Genomic DNA, 16,394 nt, shown 5'->3' with positions numbered 1-16,394 from the left:
TGTTCTGGTGGATGAGGCTGGATCTTGTCTTTCTGGTGGGCAGGTCCATGTCTGGTGGTGTGTTTTGGGATGTCGGTAGCCTTATTATGATTTTAGGCAGCCTCTCTGCTAATGGATGGGGCTGTAGTCCTGTCTTCCTATTTGTTGGGCATAGGGTGTTCAGCACTGTACATTGTTGGTCATTGAGTGAAGCTGGGTCTTGGTTTTGATTAGGAGATCTCTGGGAGATTTTCGCCATTTGATATTGTGTGGAGCTGGGAGGTCTCTTGTGGGCCAGTGTCCTGAAGTTGGTTCTCCCACCTCAGAGACACTTCCCTGACGCCTGGCTGGAGCACCAAGAGCCTTTAATCCACACGGCTCAAAATAAAAGGGAGAAAAAATAGAAAGGAAATAAAGAAAGGAAGGAAGGAAGGAAGGAAGGGAGGAAGGGAGGAAGGAAGAAAGGAGGGAAGGAAGGAAGGAAGCAAGAAAGGAAGGAAGGAAGGAAGAGAGCAAGAAAGGGAGGAAGGAAGGGAGGAAGAAAGGGAGGAAGGAAGGAAGAAAGGAAGCAATAAAGGAAGGAAGAGAGGAAGGAAGGGAGGAAGGAAGGGAAGAAGGAAGAAAGGAGGGAAGAAAGGAAGAAGATAAAATAAAGAAGGATAAAATAAAGTTATTAAAATAAAAAATAATTATTAAGAAGAAAAATTTTATAAAAAAAAAACCAGATTGGTCAGAACCCTAGGACAAATGGTGAGAGCAAAGCTATACAGACAAAATCTCACACAGCAGCACACACATACACACTCACAAAAAGAGAAAAAGGGGAAAATAATAATATATCTTGCTCCCAAATTCCACCTCCTCAACTTGGGATGATTCACTGTCTATTCAGGTATTCCACTGATGCGGGGCACTTCAAGTTGACTGTGGAGCTTTAATCCGCTATTCCTGAGGCTGCTGGGAGAGACCTCCCCCTCTCCTCTTTGTTCGCACAGCTCCTGGGGTTCAGCTTTGGACTTGGCCCCACCTCTGCGCGTAGGTCGTCCGAGGGCGTCTGCTCTTCGCTCAGACAGGACGGGGTTAAAGGAGCAGCTGATTCGGGGGCTCTGGCTCGGGCCGTGGGGAGGCAGGGGCATGGATGAGGGGCGAGCCTGCGGCGGCAGAGGCCGGCGTGACGTTGCACCAGCCCGAGGCGCGCCGCTCATTCTTCCAGGGAAGCTGTCCCTGGATCCCGGGACCCCGGTAGTGTCAGTCTGCACAGGCTCCCCGGAGGGGAGGTGTGGAGAGTGACCTGTGCTCGCACACAGGCCTCTTGGTGGCGGCAGCAGCAGCCCTAGCGTCCCACGCCCGTCTCTGTTGTCCGCGCTGATAGCCGCGGCTCGCGTCCGTCTCTGGAGCTCCTTTATGCAGCGCGCTTAATCGCCTCTCCTCTTGCACCAGGAAACAAAGAGGCAAGAAAAAGTCTCTTGTCTCTTCGGCAGCTCCACACCCGTTTCTGGGGCTCCTTTAAGCGGCGGGTGAGCAGACAAGCCTCTAGGGCTGGTGAGTGCTGGTCGGCACCGATCCTCTGTGCGGGAATCTCTCTGCTTTGCCCCCCGCACCCCCTGTGGCTGCGCTCTCCTCCGCGACTCCGAAGCTTCCCCCCTCTGCCACCAGCAGTCTCTGCCCGTGAAGGGGCTTCTAGTGTGTGGAAACCTTTCCTCCTTCACAGCTCCCTCCCACTGGTGCAGGTCCCGTCCCTATTCTTTTGTCTCTGTTTATTCTTTTTTCTTTTGCCCTACCCAGGTACGTGGGGTGTTTCTTGCCTTTTGGGAGGTCTGAGGTCTTCTGCCAGCGTTCAGTGGGTGTTCTATAGGAGCAGTTCCACGTATAGATGTATTTCTGATGTAACTGTGAGGAGGAAGGTGATCTCCGCGTCTTACTCTTCTGCCATCTTCTCTCTCCATCCCCTCCATATGCTATCTTTTTTAAGCTTGCTGCATTCCACATAACAGAGAATAAACTCTAATTTAGAATACGAGTCTGTATAGCATGTGGGTCCTCTTTTGAGTCATCAATCAACTCTACTACTGTGCAAAGGGAGAAAAACTAACCTTCAGCTAATCCCCGAAAGCAAGATGAATCCCAAATGAAGTTAGTTGCAGTTTTACCATTTGATGCTGCTGCCTTCTCCCAAGCAGATTTCCTTTGATTTTTAACTGGAAGGGAAGTGGTGAGGTAGAAGTGGGGCCTTAAATGTTGTGAAGAAGAGAGATGACTTTACTGTTTGTCTTCCCTTCCTTCCTCTAAGCAAGCATGCACATCCATGAACACCCAGAACAAAAGGCACATTCCCTTGATGGTCAGAGACTTTGTGCAAAAGAGTAATCTTTTCTGCTTGCAAAGATACTTAATTCTGATGCCCTGTATATATTCATCTGTTGAGAGGACTGTCAGAGCAGAAACAGTTTTCTAGGTACAGTGGTTCTGTGACTGAATTCTGTTAAAGTTACACCTCCTATCTTGCCTAGCACACAGTTGTTTATTTGAGTGAGATTAATAACATGCACAATTTTAATTTGATATTGTCCAGTTGGGACAATGGAAATTAACCCATCACTTCTACTTTAATGGCAATGTCACTCTACTAGTTTCAGGAAGCAGCAGAAATAAGGAAAACTTAGTTTTACTGTTATCATACATTATAAATTATAAATTATTTTCCTACAATGCCTACATTAGGCAAAATTGAGAAGACAATGCCCACTTACCTGCATCCTATCTCAGGGTGACTAATCTCCTGGTAGCAAAACTACCTGTGAGATGTCCAGGCCCACACACTATGACTCACCTACTAGGTCTTCCTTTCTAGATGATACTCCAAGTTCTGGATGAGTCCCTACTCCCTTGCCTATGTCTCAATTTCTCAGGAGTCCACTAAGTGACTGATAGCTCATCTCATTACCTAATTAACCTGGTATATGAGAGGAGGCACTTAGAAAACATTAGTTCAGTGAATGGTGATGGTGTTAGTGTTTTATGCCTCCAAGACAACATTTGCATTTTAATACTTGCCTTCGATAACTTAAAATGAAAAGTGAAGAACTTCAGTCAAGGCCATTCAAGAATATATTTCAAGGTAAATGATGCCATTTGATAAACCTTAAAGGGTTTCAAAAACATAGCACCACCTGCATTAAGCTTTAAGTTTGGCCATGATTTTTAAATCTATTTACTATCTTGTGATAGCAACTAGTAAGATTAGCTGACCCAGAGTACTATGGTAGTGTAAAATAATGAACTCAATTCTCATTCGCAGTACATTTTTTATTAGTCTGAGAGCTCAGAGGAAAAATCTGCAACAGAGACACTTCCGTTCATATTCAGTTACAAAGAACTGTCTTAATAATGAGTGTCTATCTTAATTTCATCTATAAGAAGCTGAATGCTATTTAAGATTGTTCTTTATGAAATGAAATGTTGGAAGTCCTGGGTCTGAATCTCTGGTGCTTTGTTATTCCTATTTTAATCACTTCAAACTCATAAGGGTACAATAGAGCTTGAAATAGAATCTTAGAGTATATCAAAGGTAAGAAATAGACTGTGTTTTATGTCTCCCCAACTCTATGGCTTCATGTTTCAGAGGAGAGAAAGAAGCTGGTTATGATGGAGAGATGGATTCACAAAATCTCCACTAGAAATTACTTCCAGTATGGTAAAAAAGAAGCTGTGTCTCATTTTGCTCTAAACATAGAAACTCTTACTATTGAAAGCAGTCTTCCTGCAATAATTAAATTAGTTTAAAAAAGTGCACTTTTTATGCACTCAAGTCAGGGTGATACATATGTGTTATTGGAAATTTTTCATGGGAGAGGTTTTTAGTAATAATATTAGTATTTTATAATAAAAACACATTGTAATAATGATTAGATTTATCCATACTTCATTTCCATGAAATCAACAGAAGGCAAGGAGGATCAAGTCTGTAGTGGAAAGCAGTAAAACAGAAAATTTTGGTAATAAAAATTGTTGCTCATATTTCAAGCTAGCCACCAAGAAATGATGACTTAATATAAGAGTAGCTCTTGTTACTTAACCATAACTATAAATTTCTCAGGAAAAAAATAATCCTTAAATGCTCCTTCACTTAATTAAATCTTGTCTTTGCAATATGGTAAAGGGACATTTTCTTTGGTACTGTGTATAACATAGCTGTGTATTATATTATCCAGATTTTTTTCTAGCAGTATACAGTATCAGTTAGGGCTAATTTGATTGCTGTTAACAGAAAAAAATAACCCAAACTATCTTACGATTTTAAAAAATAACAATTTGTTGACTCTTGTAATGAAAAGCAGAGATCATCTTTTCAGGATGGCTTGATCAGGGGCTCAGAGAGTGTCATCAAGATCCAGTTTCTCTCAGCCTCTGGATACTCCTTTCTTGAATGTTATTTCCAGGTTGTATATTCTATTAATTTCCTAGAGCTTTTATAATAAAGTACTAAACAAATGGTGGTTTAAACAACAAAATTTACTCTCTCAGTTCTGGAGGTTAGAGGGGTGAAATCAAGGTGTGGGTAGGACCTTACTCCCTTTGAAGGCTCTAGGGGAGAATCTGTTCCATGCCTGTCTCCTAGCTTCTAGTGGTGACCGTCAGCCCTTGGCATTCCTTGGCTTGCAGCTGTATCACTCCAATATCTGTCCCTGTTATCACATAGCCTTCTTCTTTGTGTCTCTGCATCTCTGAATTGCTCTCCTTGTAAAGTCACCAACCATTGGATTTAGGGTCCAATCCAGTAAGGTCTTAGTTTGATTACAACAAAGACTGTATTTCCAAACAAGGTCACATTCACAGTTACTAGGGATTAGGAATTCAACATTTGTTTTGGGGCAGTACAGTTCAACCCGTGACATATACAATTACAAAAAAGCAGCTCCTTACCTATATTTTCCTAGGTTCAAAGTCAACAGAAGATAAAGTGTTTCTCTCTTGACAACTCAAGGAAAACCATGGCTTCATTGGCTTTATTGTGCTAATCCCTGAGTAATCATTGTGGCCAGAGGAGTATGACACTGTTTACTAGGCTTGAGTACTCTGCCCAACCCTGGAACACATGGACCAAGAGTGGAGGAAAGATTGGTTTACCAGAAGAAAATTAGAAATCTTTACTAAAGATACTGGATGCTCAAGCAGTTCATATTCATCAAAGACAATTTAAGATAGTCCCAGATAATAAACTAACTCAAAAAAGTAAGATATACTATAGACACAAGAGCTCTTATTTATCCACATTTTATTATTTTTGTTCTTGTTTATTCCCGTGTTATTATATGATTGACTTACATTAAATAACACATATTTAAAGTGAAAAGTTGATGAGTTTTCACATATTTATATATCTATGAAACTTTTACCACAATCAAGAAAATAAATATATCTACCATCCTAAAAAATTTCCTCATGCCCTCTTGTAATCCAGCCCTCTCTGCCCTTGCATTCCTACACAACCCTTAATCTGCTGTTACTATTTACATTTTCTAGAATTTTATATAAATGGAATAATATATCTTCTTTTGTGTCTAGGTTTTTTACTCAGCATAATTACTTTGAGATCTATCCAAGTTATTGTATGCATCAAGAGCTCATTCCTTTTTATTGCTCAGGAGTGTTCACTGTATGGATACACCATGGCTTGTTTGTCCATTCACTTGTTTATGGATATTTGGGTATTTTTAATTTTTTACTATTGTAAAGAAATATTTCAACTGGGAAAAGTTTATTTTAAATTGGAATTTCTTTCATTTAATAATGGGTAAATTATGTGGGAGTATAATGTTCGCGACAATACTTACAAAAATGGTGATAAAATGTTTCCTTTTTCTTTTCTAGATACTGAGGAGAGCAGACAAAAATGGTAAGAGCAAAAATCTACAGTTTCTGTTCATTAATCTTTACTGTTTAGATAACTTTGTATAGAATAATATGGAAGAGAGAGGGGAACCCAAGAAATTGACACATAAAATGTCAGTTTCTTATACCATTAAGAGTTTTAGGCGAGTTGATGGCTCCAGAAGTTTAGGCGAGTTCATTAGAAATTGACAGAGGTATCTGCATTTGATAGGAGGATGGAATTTATGCCTTTGAAGGGAGGAGCTGTCATACTTGGGCTCTGGCTCTCCCTTTTGTGTTGTGCTTTAAATTAATTTTAAAGTAATAATAACTTATATTTGTTGAGTATCTACTGGGGTAAGTGCTTTGCATTCATTATTTCTTAGAGTTATAAGATATAGATATGAGACTTGAACTTTAGTCTGTGTGGCACCAAAGTCCAGGCTCTCAACATTGAACTTTATAGTGGCCTTGGGGCTACTACACTCTAAGATGGTTATCTGGAAGCATGTATTACAGACTTATCTCTACTCCATGGCTCTTGAGCATAGCTCTCCCCGTCGAATTGTATGCACTGAGAGTGATAATCTATAGAGGCAGACAAGTAGCAGAAACCAGAAGGAAAAATTGTTTTGTCAAAAGAACTAAAGTTGAAATGACGCCTGCGCAAAGTCCAATTATAAGCTGTCATAGCAATATCTTTTGACTCCTTCATTCCACTATAAATTTTGTTCCACAGAATACCAAATCAGAGATTATTGAATTTATTCTGCTGCTGTAGCATAAGTACATAACAGACCTATACTCTTGACAAGAGTTTCTTGACAAATTTAAGGTTCAAAAAGTCCTTTTCTTGAAATCCAATTTCTTATATATGGGGAGAAATTACAGGCAGAATCTAAATCTGACACACATGTGTTGTAGTCTAGTTATCCATTAAGCTGCCAGATCAAGGAAAGCTTGACTGGCACTCTACACCTTTCCACACAACAGAAGAGATATAAATCTAAGGAGCAATAAAATAATGCCCCAAATCCTGATACTATTTAACTGTGTCTACTCAATTAAATGTTTTCTCAAACTATGTTGCACTCAGAGGGTTTTTTGTTTCACTTGAACCACTTGATTAAGTTTTAAGACAGACATAATGATGCTATCATCTTGTCTCCTCATTCTACTCATTGGCCTATGCCTGATATCTAGCTCCAGTGATGCTGAAATCACAACTGAGTAGTCCATATGTCTCCATGTTACCTGCCTCGTACTTCGGCAGCCATTTTCAGCTCAGAAATACCTTGTCTCCCTCTCTACCTAAGATCCTAATTCTCTCGAGGCTACACTTTACTTTCCTTGGACCCCAATGCTCTGATAGAGGGTCAGTATTACCTTTGTATCTATCACTTTTCTTTCCATCAAAACTTACCTCTTTGGCAGTCCACTATCATAACCCATAGTGATAATAAAAAGCATTTGAAAAAAACAATGCACACGATTTAATGGATTTTAAGATAATTTCATATGTTATGCCATGTAGACTGGTCACTGGCACTGGCAACCCCATGTGGTCCTGTTCAGTTCCATGTTTCCTCACCTGTATCATCCCCCCCATATGATAACTCTCCCCTTCTTTTTCCCTTTCCTAGTGCCCAATACCAACATTTTGTCAAAGCTACCTGTCTTTCTGCTCTTGTTCCCACAATCTTCACCATGCATCCTCCTCTGCAGCCCTCTGAAGCACTTGGGGCTCCACATGCCACACTTCTGTGGTGTTGTCCCTGCTTTCATCTCCACCTGCTCTGGCCTTTCAACCCTTAGCCAGCTTGAGAACTCTGAGGTATTTCTTACATTCCTGGTCAAAGTCACCTTATCTGGGAAGCACTCATCAACTCCTCCAGACAGAGCCCCACCCTCTCTCTCCATACTTTGGCATGTATTGATTATTTCCCTTTGTGAGGACAAAAATTGTTTGTTGGTGATTCTACTTCTCTAAACCAAACGTGCCTTTTTATGGTAAGGAACTTGTCTTATGTGTAGATTATATGCCTAGGCAATACTAGGTGCTCAATGGATATTTGTTTAATGAATAAATGATAATTAAGTACATTCTACTCCATTATCCATCTCCCTTCCATCTGTCCACTCTTCTCTCTGCCTTTCATCCCACTTTACTCTTCTCCCTCATTCTCAGTGTAAAGTGAAGGGATGACAGGGTCAGGCAGGTATGGGTTTAAATCACAGCTATGCCACCTAGTAGTTTTGTGACTTTGGGTAGGTAACAAACTCTGTACCCTCAGCTTTCTCATCTACAAAATAGAGATAATGACATCTACCTATGTCATGCGGTTTTAAATAATAAATGAGATAACATATGAAAATTTCCCAGGGCAGTGCATATCATATAATAAGAATTTATACCTGCTCATTTTGCTGGTATTATTAGGATTAATGTGATCAGTATACTACTGAAAGCCTGAGTTGTTTTTGTGTTATGGTGTTTTGGAGACACTTGGTGACATTCTAGTCATTTTTATTTCAGTGGAGTTTAGTGGAAAAAGTAGACTATTTACCATACAAGCAGAATTGAAAAACAGGAAAAGGATAGGGATAATCTAATATAAATGAGAGGATATTAGGATAAAAAAATCTTTCTGTACCATGTGCTCATCACATTCTGTATTGGGAAATAAACAGGTGCTACATGTACTCCTCACATGATAGAATACTTTATGAACTGCATAATTGGTGATGGAATAACACAGGGAATAAGAGACTATAAGCAGTATGATAGATAGCCTGCCAGGGTACAGATTTAATTTTGGAATCTATCTCACATAAAGAGAAGCTTCTGGAGAAATTGGAAAAAATAATACATGATTAGAGAGATCTTGTGGGGGGGTGGTTGTTGTTTTTAAATCATAGACTAGGGTCCTAGACATAAAGATAGACCTTAAAATAGTATTGTATAGGAGAGACCCAAGTGCTTTGATCTAAAGAGCCTAGAATTAAACACAGAAATGCAAAACTTACTTCTATGCAGGTCGAATGAATATGGAAATGATAACATGGGCATTTGTAAAATATGCAAAATAAATTTTTTTTAACATTTTCAGAAGGCAAAATAAAAAGTCTTACTGTAATGAATAACATCATCTAATTCCTCTTGTAGGTGTGCATTTGCTAAAATCTGCTGCCATCCTTGATCTGCCTTTCTTGGTCAGCAAATAGGCAGGCTGTATGAATGACACTTTTGATCCCAATGTAATGACTGATCTCTTTAAGAGATCATTATAGTTCTCCTCAGTGGCCTTTAGACCACTCCAATAACCTGTACATTGTAAATCTGTGAGGGCAGAGACCATGCCTATTACACATAGCACCAGGCCTACAGTGGTGAGCCAAATGCCTGTCACAACATAGGTGCTCAATAAATATTTGAAACTTTATTTGTAAGAAGTACATTACCAACAATTTGACCTTGAAAACTGAAGAAACTTAATCATATATATATCAGTTAATCAAACTAAGCACTGTTATTGTTTATCTGTTGTTTATTAATCAATAGTATTTGTAAAATTTATTGAGGATATATTATGGGCTACGCCCTACACTAGATGCTTTGCATATATTGTCTTCAGTTATTATGAAAAGTCTACAGAATAGCCAGTTTATATTAGTGGTAAGAACACAGGCTTTAGTTTTATGACTTTGAGCAAGTTACTCAACTTCCCGTTGCCTCAGTTTCCTCATCTGTGAAAGAAGGGTAATATTACTTCTCTTATGCCTCTAAAACTCTTAGTCTTGATCTTGCATATAGTAGTAATTGTACAATATTTTTAGCTATTTTTAATATTTCCCCCTTTTTTTAGGTGAAGCTCAGAGAGTTTAAATAATTTTTCTGGGTTATATTGTATGTTAACAGCAGAATTTTGAACTCAGGTTTATCTGACTCCAAATTTGGTGATCTTTTCACTTTATTGTATATGCACATATATATGTACTTCAGTCTACAAATATATAAATATAATTATAACCAGAATTTGCAGAGCTTGAATATGATATTCTGATTTCCCAATACACTAGTTTTCTTGACTTAATGCACTAATTTTCTTGGTAATATGAAAGAATTATGACTCTTTGAATGACTAATCTACTTCAAGAAAATAATGCTGGCATTAAAACCCCTGGTCTAAGAACAGTTGTTGTTGTATATGTGTGTTTAGAAATATTTTGAAGATTTCATTGGATCTTTATATAACTAATGTTATTAGAATAAATGAGAATTTCTAAGAGTCTTTTGATTTGGTTACCCAAAGTTTGGTTTATTCAGTTAAAATGTAAAAATATGACCTCAAGTAGAGGGGTGAAACAAAGGTTCTGGTAAGTAGGAATATTTTTTTGAAGACAGAGAAACTTTCAGAGTACCATCGAGAGGCCAGATTCTATGTTTCCTGTGTATTAATAACAAGGCTGTCCTTTGATAAGAGCTACTTAGTCAAGTTTCACTGGCACCCCCACTGGATGCCACAGTCCCTCTGATCTTCTAATAAGGGATATGAGACACAAATAAAGATGACAAGATTAAGGACTGGGTGCTGTAAAGTAAGATTATTGGCATAAGGCTGATTTTCATTTCATAATGCCTCACTATTTCTCAAAACATTTTGGTGAAAATTAGTGAAACTGAGAATCAGATAGCTTATTACAGAGGAGGGTTCTCAGAGAGCTCTAGACTCATGTTTGCTCTCAGGCATAGGCAAACTTGCAAACTCTTCCTACACATCTGCCAGCTTGAAAGTCAAAGAAAAGTCTAATAAGAGTGATTCATTAAACAAACAAGCAAACAAACATACAAAAAACACCTCATGCCCCAACAACGACCCTACTGGGACAAGTGACTCATCAAGGAGTTCAATATGTGGGAGTGCACGAGTGAAAGTCCTGACTGTAATGATTTGTTTTGAATAAAAATAATTTTATTGAAGTGTAGTTAATTGACAGTATCTTTCAGTTTTATATATATATATATATATATATATATATATATATATTCTTTTTCAGGTTATTTTCCCATATAGTTTATACATAACACTGTGTATAGCTCCCTGTGCTACATTGTAGGTCCTTGTTGGTTATCTGTTTTATACATAGTAGTGTTATGCTAATACATAGTAGTAAGGTTAATCCCAGCCTCCTAATTTATCCCTCCTCCCACCCATCTTTCCCCTTTGGTAACCATAAATTTCTTTTCTATGTCTGTGAGTCTCTTTCTATTTTGGAATTAAGTTCATTTGTGTCTTTTTTTTTCTTTTAGATTCCACATATAAGCAATGTCATATGATATTTGTCTCGCTCTGTTTAGCTTGCTTCACTTTGTATGATAATTTCTAGGTCTATCCATTTTGCTGAAATGGCATTATTTTATTCTTTTTTATGGCAGAGTAATACTTCATTGTGTGTGTATATGCATATATATATATATATATATATATATATATATATATATATATATATATATATATACCACATCTTCTTTATCCATTCATCTATCAATGGACATTTAGTTTGCTTCCATGCCTTCACTATCGTAAATAGGGCTGAAATGAACATTGGGGTGCATGTATCTTTTTGAAATATGGTTTTCTCTGGATATATGCCCAGGAGTGGTATTGCAAGATCATATGGTAGCTCTATTTTTAGTTTTTAAGGAACTTCCATACTGTTCTCCATAGTGGCTGTAACAGTTTACATTCCCACCAACAGTTTAGGAGGGTTCCCTTTTCTCCACACACTCTCCAGCATTTACTGTTTGTAGACTTTTTGATGATGGCCATTCTGACCAGTGTGAGGTGATACCTCATTGTAGTTTTGATCTGCATTTCTCTAATAATTAGTGATGTTGAGCATCTTTTCATGTGCCTTTTGGTCATCTGTATGTCTTCTTTGGAGAAATGTCTATTTAGATCTTCTGCCCATTTTTGATTGGGTTGTTTGTTTTTTTGATATTGAGCTGCATGAGTTGTCTGTATATTTTGGAGATTTATTCCTTGTTGGCCATATCATTTGCAAATATTTTCTCCCATTCTGTGGGTTGTCTTTTCATTTTGCTTATGGTTTCCTTTGCTGTGCAAAACCTTTTAAGTTTAATAGGTCCCTGTTTTTATTTTTGATTTTATTTCCATTACTCTAGGAGGTGGATCCATAAAGATATTGTTGCAATTTATGTCAGAGAGTGTTCTGCCTATTTTTTCCTCTAAGAGTTTTATAGTATCCAGCCTTACATTTAGGTCTTTAATACATTTTGAGTTTATTTTTGCATGTGTTGTTAGAGAATGTTCTACTTTCATTCTTTTACATGTAGCTGTACAGTTTTCCCAGCACCACTTACTGAAGAGACTGTCCTTGCCCCATTTGTATACGCTTGCCTTCTTTGTCATATATTAATTGACCATAGGTGCATGAGTTTATTTCTGGGCTTTCTATCCACCTCCATTGATCTTAATTTCTGTTTTTGTGCCAATACCATACTGTTTTGATGACTGTAGGTTTGTAGTATAATCTGAAGTCAGGGAGCTTGATTCCTCCAGCTCCGTTTTTCTTTCTCAAGATTGCTTTGGCTATTTGGGGTCTTTTGTGTTTCCATACAAATTAAATTTTTTTTGCTCTAGTTCTGTGAACAATGCCATTAGTAATTTGATAGGGATTGCATTGGATCTCTAGATTGCCTTGGATCTGTAGATTGCCTTGGGCAGTGTAGTCATTTTGACAATATTGATTCTTTAAATCCAAGAATATGGTATATCTTTCCAGCTGTTTATGTCTTCTTTGATTTCTTTAATCAGCATCTTATACTTTTTAGACTACTGGTATTTTGTCACCTTAGGTAGGTTTATTCTTAGGTATTTTATTCTTTTTGATGCAATGGTAAATTGGATTGTTTCCTTAATTTCTTTTTCTGATCTTTCATTGTTAGTGTATAAAAATACAAGAGATTTCTCTTTATTAGTTTTGTATCCTGCCACCTTACTGAGTTTATTGATGAGCTCTCGTAGTTTTCTGGTAACATCTTTAGGATTTTCTATGTAGAGTAAGTTCCCTACGTATGAATGAGTTCCATTCCGAGATTGTGTTCGTATGTCCACTTTGTTCGTAACTCCAACAAATTTAACCTAGGTACCCATCTAACACAATCAGCTATATAGTACTGTACTGTAATAGGTTTATAATACTTTTCACAAAAATAATACACAACAAACAAACACAAAAAATACAGAAAACATTTTTATTCTTACAGTACAGTACCTTGAAAAGAACAGTAGTATAGTACAACAGCTGGCATACAGGGGCTGGCATCATCAAGTGAACAGGCAAGAAAAGTTACTGACTGGAGGGGGGAGGGGATGTGGGAGATAGTAGAGCTGAAAGATCATCAGCAATAGGAGATGGAGTGCAAGCTGCAATTTCACTCAGTCCTGACGTTGATGGAATGCACGTTCGCATCTTTGGAAGTTCACAACTTGAAGGTTCGTATGTAGCAGACTTACTTATAGTATCATGTCATCTGCAAACAGTGACAGTTTTACTTCTTTTCCAATTTGGATCCCTTTTATTTCTTTTCTTCTCTGATTGCCATGGCTAGGACTTCCAAACCTTTGTTGAATTAAAGTGGTAAGAGAGGACATCCTTGTCTTGTTTCCAACATTAGAGGAAATGCTTTCAGTTTTTCACCACTGAGTGTGATGTTAGATGTGGGTTTGTCATATACAGCCTATATTATGTTGAGGTAGGTTCCCCCTATAACCATTATCTGTAGAATTTTTATTATAAAGTGATGTTGAACTTTATCAAAAGGCGTTTTTTTGCATCTATTGACATGATCATATGGGTTTTTTTTGTTTTTTTTTGTGGTACGTGGGCCTCCCACTGTTGTGGTTTCTCCCGTTGCAGAGCACAGGCTCCGGATGCGCAGGCTCAGTGGCCATGGCTCATGGGCCCAGTCGCTCTGTGGCATGTGGGATCTTCCTGGACTGGGGCATGAACCCATGTCCCCTGAATCGGCAGGTGGACTCACAACCACTGTGCCACCAGGGAAGCCCGATCATATGGTTTTTATTCTTCAGTTTGTTAATGTGGTGTATCACACTGATTGATTTGCAGATATTGAAAAATCCTTGAATCCTTGGGATAAATTCCACTTGACCATGGTATATGATCCTTTTAATGTATTGTTGGATTCAGTTTGCTGTATTTTGTTGAGGATTTTTGTGTCTATAACCATCAGTGATATTGGCCTATAATTTTCATTTTTGTGGTATTGTCTGGTTTTGGTGTTGGTGTGATGGTGGCCTCATAGAATGAGTTTGGAAGTGTTCCTTCCTCTGCAATATTTTGGAATAGTTTTTGAAGGATAGGTGTTAACTCTTCTTTAAATGTTTGATAGAATTCACCTGTGAAACCATCTGGTCCTGGGCTTTTGTTTGTTGGGAGTTTTTAAATCACAGATTCAATTTCAGTACATATAATTGGTCTTGTTTTTTTTGGGTTTTTGCTATTAAAGCCAGATTTATTTAGAGTAAATATATGACAGGTATCATTATTTTCTCAACTAGCAATCCTAGGATATCTCACCCATAAAGAAAAGTTATTATGTCATTTCCATAACTTCTGAAGGTTTAGTAACAGTTCTCTCCCCAATCTGATCATACTGGCCTTGATTCTAAATCAAGGCCAATATGGAAAGGCAAAGAAGATAGCTTGGTTTACCCAGACAGGCAACCTACAGTACGAGGAAAAGGCACTGTAAGTTAAAGTGACTCTATCTCTGAAAAGGTATGAATTTAGACTACACAAGCAGCAACATCTGTAAATATTGAGTATGCCCACAATGAGACACCTTTGAACAAGAACAGCAGGAAATCCCATTGAATGACCTTCACATTTTTCCTACAGCTCTGGTCTTACGACAACTTCAAAGTTGAGAATGTGGACAGGGAGTGAGAAGACATGCATTTTTACTCTGATCCTACCTCCTTGCAAAAATTCACAAGGTTTCCAGGTCTCAGTTTCCCCATCTGTAAAATGATTGTATTGGATTCATTCTAGTGTTACAATTTTGGAAGAAAATCCAGTTATCTAGCTCATAGTTTCCAATTAAATTTGCTGTGACACTCTGTTGAACCAGCCATTTTTTTATTCCTTTCAACATGTCCATGCTATCAAAGTTCAGGTTCAACCATCATTTTTATTTTATTTTTTAATTTTTGATTTAAAGGATAATTTTAATAGTTAAAATGATTGAGTATCCTGCATATGTCAAGATTGCTCTGCATTTTTTTCTTTTTATAATGTCAACAAATCCATTAAGCACATTTTTATAAGACACATTATTGTTATCCCTATCTATATTAGTTTCCTAGGGCTGCTGTAATAAAATTATCACAAATGGTGTGGCTTAAAACAACAGAAATTTATTCTCTCACAGTTATGGATGACCAAAGTCCAAAGTCATGCTGTCGGCATAGCCATACTCCGGAGGCTCTAGGGGAGAATCCTTCCTTGCTTCTTCCAGTTTATGGTGGCTGTGAGGCCACCATAACTTGGTCTGAGGCCACATCCAACTTGGTCTGAGGCCACATCACTGTAATCTTTACCTCTGCCTTCACATTGCCATCCTTTTATACCTGTGTCTTCTCTTTTTCTGTCTCTTTTTATTTTTTGAATTTTATTATATTTATTTAATTTTTATACAACAGGTTCTTAGTAGTTATCTATTTAATACATATTAGTATATATATGTCAATCCCAGTCTCCCAATTCATCCCACCATGACAATCACCCCCCACTCCCACTTACCCCCTTGGTGTCCATACATTTGTTCTCTACATCTGTGTGTCTATTTCTGCCTTGCAAACTGGTTCATCTGAACCATTTTTCTATATTGCACATATATGCATTCATATACGATATTTGTTTTTCTCTTTCTGACTTACTTCACTCTGTATGCCAGTCTCTAGGTCTGTCCACGTCTCTATAAATGGCTGAATTTCATTCCTTTTATGGCTGAGTTATATTCCATTGTATATATGTGCCACATCTTCTTTATCCATCCATTTGTCGATGGACACTAAGGTTGCTTCCATGTCCTGGCTATTGTACATAGTGCTGCAATGAACATTGTGGTACATGACTCTTTTTGAATTATGGTTTTCTCAGGGTATATGCCCAGTAGTGGGAGTGCTGGGTCATATGGTAGTTCTGTTTTTAGTTTTTTAAGGAACGTCCATACTGTTCTCCATAGCGGCTATATCCATTTACATTCCCACCAACAGTGCAAGAGGGTCCCATTTTCTCCACACCCTCTCCAGCATTTACTGTTTGTAGATTTTTTGGTGGTGGCCATTCTGATTGGTGTGAGGTGATATCTCATTGTAGTTTTGATTTGCATTTCTCTAATAATTAGTGATGTTGAGCAGCTTTTCATGTGCCTCTTGGCCAACTGTATGTCTTCTTTGGAGAGATGTCTATTTAGGTCTTCTGCTCTTTTTTGG

General features: G+C 37.9%; 1 protein-coding gene across 1 annotated transcript in view; it reads left to right on the top strand.

Moving 5' to 3' along the window:
- Positions 1-16,394, top strand: part of NECAB1 (N-terminal EF-hand calcium binding protein 1) — a 289,101-nt gene that overhangs the window by 18,188 nt on the left and 254,519 nt on the right. The window contains exon 2 of the mRNA XM_024115914.1: positions 5,851-5,875. Coding sequence (XP_023971682.1) covers positions 5,851-5,875 — 25 coding nt within the window. The remainder of the gene's footprint in view (positions 1-5,850; positions 5,876-16,394) is intronic.

This window comes from Physeter macrocephalus, chromosome 15 (genome assembly GCF_002837175.3).
Source record: "Physeter macrocephalus isolate SW-GA chromosome 15, ASM283717v5, whole genome shotgun sequence".
In the NCBI taxonomy this organism is placed as follows: domain Eukaryota; kingdom Metazoa; phylum Chordata; class Mammalia; order Artiodactyla; family Physeteridae; genus Physeter; species Physeter macrocephalus.
The sequence above is the reverse complement of the archived record's forward strand: the minus strand, read 5'-3'. Positions and strand labels throughout refer to the sequence as shown.